The following is a 4919-nucleotide window of genomic DNA, read 5'->3' as shown; positions in this document are numbered from 1 at the left end:
TTAGGTATCAGGGTTAATGGTTAATTTTAGGTACTAGGGTCAGGGACAGGATGTCTAAAGTGAATAAAGGTAATTTTAGGCTTTGGAACGACAGTTTTTGTGCATTTTCTACACTTCCATCATTTTTTTCATCCGCCCCATCTCGTCAAAAAATGACGAAAGGGGAGTACCCGACGCATCAAAATCAGACGCAGAGGGAACTTTGGAAAAGCGTCATTCAATATGTGACGACTTGGGAGTGAGAATGGGTTGGTGTAAGATGCCAACTTGTAAATAAAAGTGGCGCGTCAGAAACCAACGGATTGTATCAGCTCTCGAAAACACGGCCGACAACAGAGAGTCTTCCAACAGAAGCGCGGCTCACGGTGGGACGCCGTCTGCCTCGACCCGTCGGGCCGACACGAGAGCACAGAWCATCATGAGATGAGAGGAGGAGGCAGAGGATGGATCCAGATCGACTGCATATGTTAACATTCTGTCCTCATTAGACAGCCTCCCTACAAGTCAAACTAACAGGCTGGCTGTTAGCAGGAATCATGTTTGGAGACATTAGCAAGGCTTCACGCTGCTTAAGAGGTGATTTCAGGGCCACGCGGTGAGGCTTCCAGGTTTCCTGTGATTGCACATTCATGTGMCATTTTAATTACTGCCATAGATTCCTTTTGATTACCCTGTTCAGTCCTGCTGCTTTCATGTCCTCACTCTGGTGACACGCTGTCTGCTGCCACGAGGAAAGCACGTTGTTGTTCTGCTGCGCAACAGTTGGAATTAGATTCTGTTGCCTTCCAGGCTTGGCTTCACACTTTRATGCAAATCTCATTGCTCTTTGTATTAATAACAGATAAAATGCAATTAGCAAAACTTCTGAAAGCACAACTTCTTCTTTTCTGGAAGTCTAATGGATAAAACTAACAGATATGAGCTTCTATCTGTCCCAGTTACATAAAGAAGATGACGTTTTATTTAAATATAATCATAAAAATATGTTTTTATTCACTTTTCAGCCGTTTTGTTCCCTTCATCTTCAACTGCAAATGTCAGAGAATCCGTATGTGTCCGGAACGATCTCCAGCAAGAGTTCAGCTCCTGGAATCATAGTGGCCACAGGTGAGCAGAACCACTAAACCTGCGAGTTAATGCACCTAGAACTAAATAAAACCACAAACCTAAAACAGTAGATTGTTRTTGATGAGGCAAATAAATTATTTGCAAATCTCAAAAATTCAGTGTTTTAGTGAGGAATACCAACAGGAAGCAGCTGGAGGAACATAGAATGATTCTAATCAGTTCAGGGTGTGTTCACACCCGCCCTGTTCAGTCCAGTTTCTTCTTCTTCTACTTCGTTTGCCTGGAAAGTCCAGTTAGTTTGGGGAGGAGTGAGCGTGTAATCGAGCTCTGATGTAGTGTTCAACCCCAGCAGAGCGTGGGTCAGGCTTTTATCTTCAGTCACTCTTTTTACACTTAGACCCCTCATATCATTTTGAATCTATTTAAATATTTTATCTAGTTTGTTTTCTGCTTTGGTTTGGAACATTGTTGTGAAATTGTGATGTTCACAGGACTGTTTTTATTGTGTAATGGAYGTAAATGTAGCACTTACTTCCTAATTTTCAACATTCAATGACCTCTAAATCCTTAAAGGGTGGTCCGATTTATAAAAAATAAACAGTTTTGGATCACAACATAAAACCTTATACAATCAGTTTCACAATTTCATGATCACAGGACACACCTGAGTTGGACATGTCCCTGTGGACAACTGHTTTACTGCTCGTTTGAAGTTATTTCTGTGACCACTGGAGGTTTTTCCATCTCTGATGAAAGAGTGCAAAATAAAAAAAGGTATCTGTGTTTGTATTAATAAACACCCGGATCTTCAGACTCGTGCAGGAAATTAAAGAATCTGGTGAATGCTCACACAATGAGCAGCATCAACTTCTGAGAGTTTCACCTCGTAAAGAAAATATTTTTKGGGGGTGAAGCGACAAGGGACATATGGTCCCTCCCTGAAAGTACGGCAACGATCACAGCCGTGTTCCAAACACATTTAAAGGAGAGGAGACGACACACCTGTTAGCAAAAAAYAAAATAAAATWAAATWAAAAAAACTGCAGAYGTTCACACATAAACCCACTTTCCAAAACACCTGAAGTGTATCTGGGTTTTATTTGACTTCCTTTCTGTCCACCCCTCCCTTCCTCGTTAACATAAGGTGACAGCACCGTTTAAAAATAAGTACATAAAAAGAAGAGATTTAACTATCGCAGAACAGATGGAGTGGGGGATTTTTTTCACTCTAATATTAGGGATTGTACTGYATGTACATACAATTGTACAAATTTCCCAATTTTTACAATTTACAATCAAACCTTATACATACATATTATGGCYAGCTCTAAAATAAGTTAGAAAATTTCATCAAAGTTYCTACCTTATGTGGACCACAAAGCAAAGTCTGGTCCACYTGAAACCCTAGGTCTCTGTTCRGTTAAAGTGAACTCTGGGTTTGATTTCATGTGTGAACGCCAAGCGGACCGGAGACCACTCCAAAATAAAACAATATTCTCCGTGGTTCCACCTCTTCTTCCCTTTATGCTGAGCTCATTGTTGGGTTTAGTCAGTTTGACACAGAGCAGTGTGAATGTGAACCACACCAGCTGAAAAAGAAAACAAATCTTACAGTTTTGGTCCCCAGTTGACCCGAGTCTACCGGACTATCAGGTGTGAGTAGGAGCTCAGAGAAACTGAATCTCAGCAGTAAAGATGGACAGAGGTTCAGCAGTCTGTGAAAAACTGGGACTGAAAATAGTGGAATCATTTTAAAATATTAAAGGGCCTATATTATGTGTTTCTCAGGCATATATTTAAATACTATACATTAATAAAGTATCTGTCACCTTTAGTTGTTATTAAAATGCCAAATAAACTTATCTTCTCATCACTTCCTCTTCTAAACGCCTAAGAACCATCTTCCCCTTCCGTTTTGCCCATTTCGGTGCGGGGAGGGGGTCGCGCTCGCAGGGGTGGGGGGGCTGCCATGATGCAGTTTACTTGGCATCTGAAAATACATTTCCTCAAAGGTATTTTTAATCTGAAAAGAGCTTCCCTGAGTGAGAACTAATGTTGAGAGCTCAGCAGACAGTTAGGTTTTACTTTCACTTTGACCCGAGAGCCTGCAGGAGTCATGGGCGGGGTGTGTGGGGAGAGGCGGGAGGGGGTGCGCTCTGCCATGAGGACGTTCGTCTTAAAGACACGTCCCAGGGGCGTTTCTGGTACCAAAAGGTGTTTCTGGTCCCCACCTGTCGTTTTGCTCCTCAGCATGGCTTCATAAAAACACTGCAGGATTTCTCAAACATGCATGAATGATTTTACATGATATTACCCCTTTGATWTATGAACAGATTAGACTCACTATTTGGCAAGAAACCCGATAGTTTTGCCTCTTTTTTGTCCTTCATTAATGCATAATAAACACTTAATAATGTTTTATAAAGTCTTTACAGATGAATTAATAACCCATCTATAAACTATTTATAAGGGACATGTTTTTTTTATGAGAGTATAACATAACATGATATAAAACTCAAAAAAGTTGATTTTACATGATATTGCCCCTTTGACAGTTTTTCCAGTTTTAGATTGTGACTAATCTGCAGTTCATATTTTCATCAACAGAAACCTGACTGCCTCAGCTCCTCTTTTTGCTTCAACTAGAAGAACTCACTTCACTTCCTGCATAAGAACTATGTAGTGGATCATGTTTCTCCCTGCATTAGAGACAGGAATAATCATGAAGTATGTGTTGGAATATGCATATGGAGGAAGGCCCTCACTGATGTTTCTGCAGATACAAAGGAATAAAGACAAATTGAAATGGTAGCACAAGTCTGCTTTTTCTGATGAGAGTGTGCACATTTATGATTAGCTCTGTTTTTACTTTTTTATTTTTTTTACTTTGTTGTGTAAAAACGTTGACTAAGCAGAAAGCTTGGGCGCCTTGGCTGCAGGGTTGTACGTATATCTGTGTGTGTGTGTGTGTGTGTGTCACTGTGATTCACTTTGCCCGCTGCTCCTTTTAAGACGTCAGCTGGTGCAGTGATTATTTTACCAACATGACAAACAGCATCCAGATCAAACACGTGCCTCCTTCCTGAGCCGTGGCCCAGATAAACCAACAAACCGGTCCAGTCACTGCACAGCCACTTGATAAAGCTCAGGACGACTGAATAGTACTGAAAGAGAGGGACGTGTCCTCCTCTTCACACGTGGACGTGTGCACAAATATATATCTCCATAGAGCTGGACCTGAGCAAATTAAATTAGGGAAGCTGATYCGGGAAGCGAGCCAGAAACTATCAATCTTAGACACGATGTGGTGCATGTAACGTCTTATCTGTGTGACCTCATTATGCTTCAGCTGATCACACACACACAACACRTTCTGTCATTTTCCACTGCAGGAAATATCGGAGCAGAGCTGTCGTACAACAACGTCGGTATGTTTGTGTCATCGGACGCAGGGAATAGCTGGAGACAGGTGAGTTGCACCAGATTCCCACCAAGAACTGGATCAGTTTGTTCCACCTTACTGTCAGTCACAACCAGGACYGGAGTGGTGAAAACATCACCACCTGCGTGTGTGCTAACTCTCTGCTCATACTGGTCTTACACACTAAAACACAACGTTTCTGAATGACTCAGATTCTGAGTGTTGTTGACAATAAGGCTAGGGTTCCCACAGATTTTTAAAAAGTCTTAAAAAGCATTAAATTCATCAATCCAAAATTAAGGTCTTATTTACACTGCAAAAACTGTCCATCTTACCAAGTTTTAAGACCAACTTTACAATAAACACAAATGGTTACCGACAATTTTTCCCAAAAGTTTATTTTAACACAAAATAGAGCTGTGAGAAGCAT

At 41.1% G+C, this 4919-nt stretch overlaps 1 protein-coding gene across 1 annotated transcript in view; it reads left to right on the top strand.

Moving 5' to 3' along the window:
- The window catches only part of LOC106524473 (VPS10 domain-containing receptor SorCS3), a gene marked incomplete in the record, with an annotated part of 110456 nt that overhangs the window by 58269 nt on the left and 47268 nt on the right, over positions 1–4919 (top strand). The window contains 2 exon segments of the mRNA XM_014018283.1: positions 1005–1107; positions 4461–4537. Coding sequence (XP_013873737.1) covers positions 1005–1107; positions 4461–4537 — 180 coding nt within the window.

This window comes from Austrofundulus limnaeus, unplaced genomic scaffold, assembly GCF_001266775.1.
Source record: "Austrofundulus limnaeus strain Quisiro unplaced genomic scaffold, Austrofundulus_limnaeus-1.0 Scaffold189, whole genome shotgun sequence".
Lineage (NCBI taxonomy): Eukaryota > Metazoa > Chordata > Actinopteri > Cyprinodontiformes > Rivulidae > Austrofundulus > Austrofundulus limnaeus.
The sequence above is the reverse complement of the archived record's forward strand: the minus strand, read 5'-3'. Positions and strand labels throughout refer to the sequence as shown.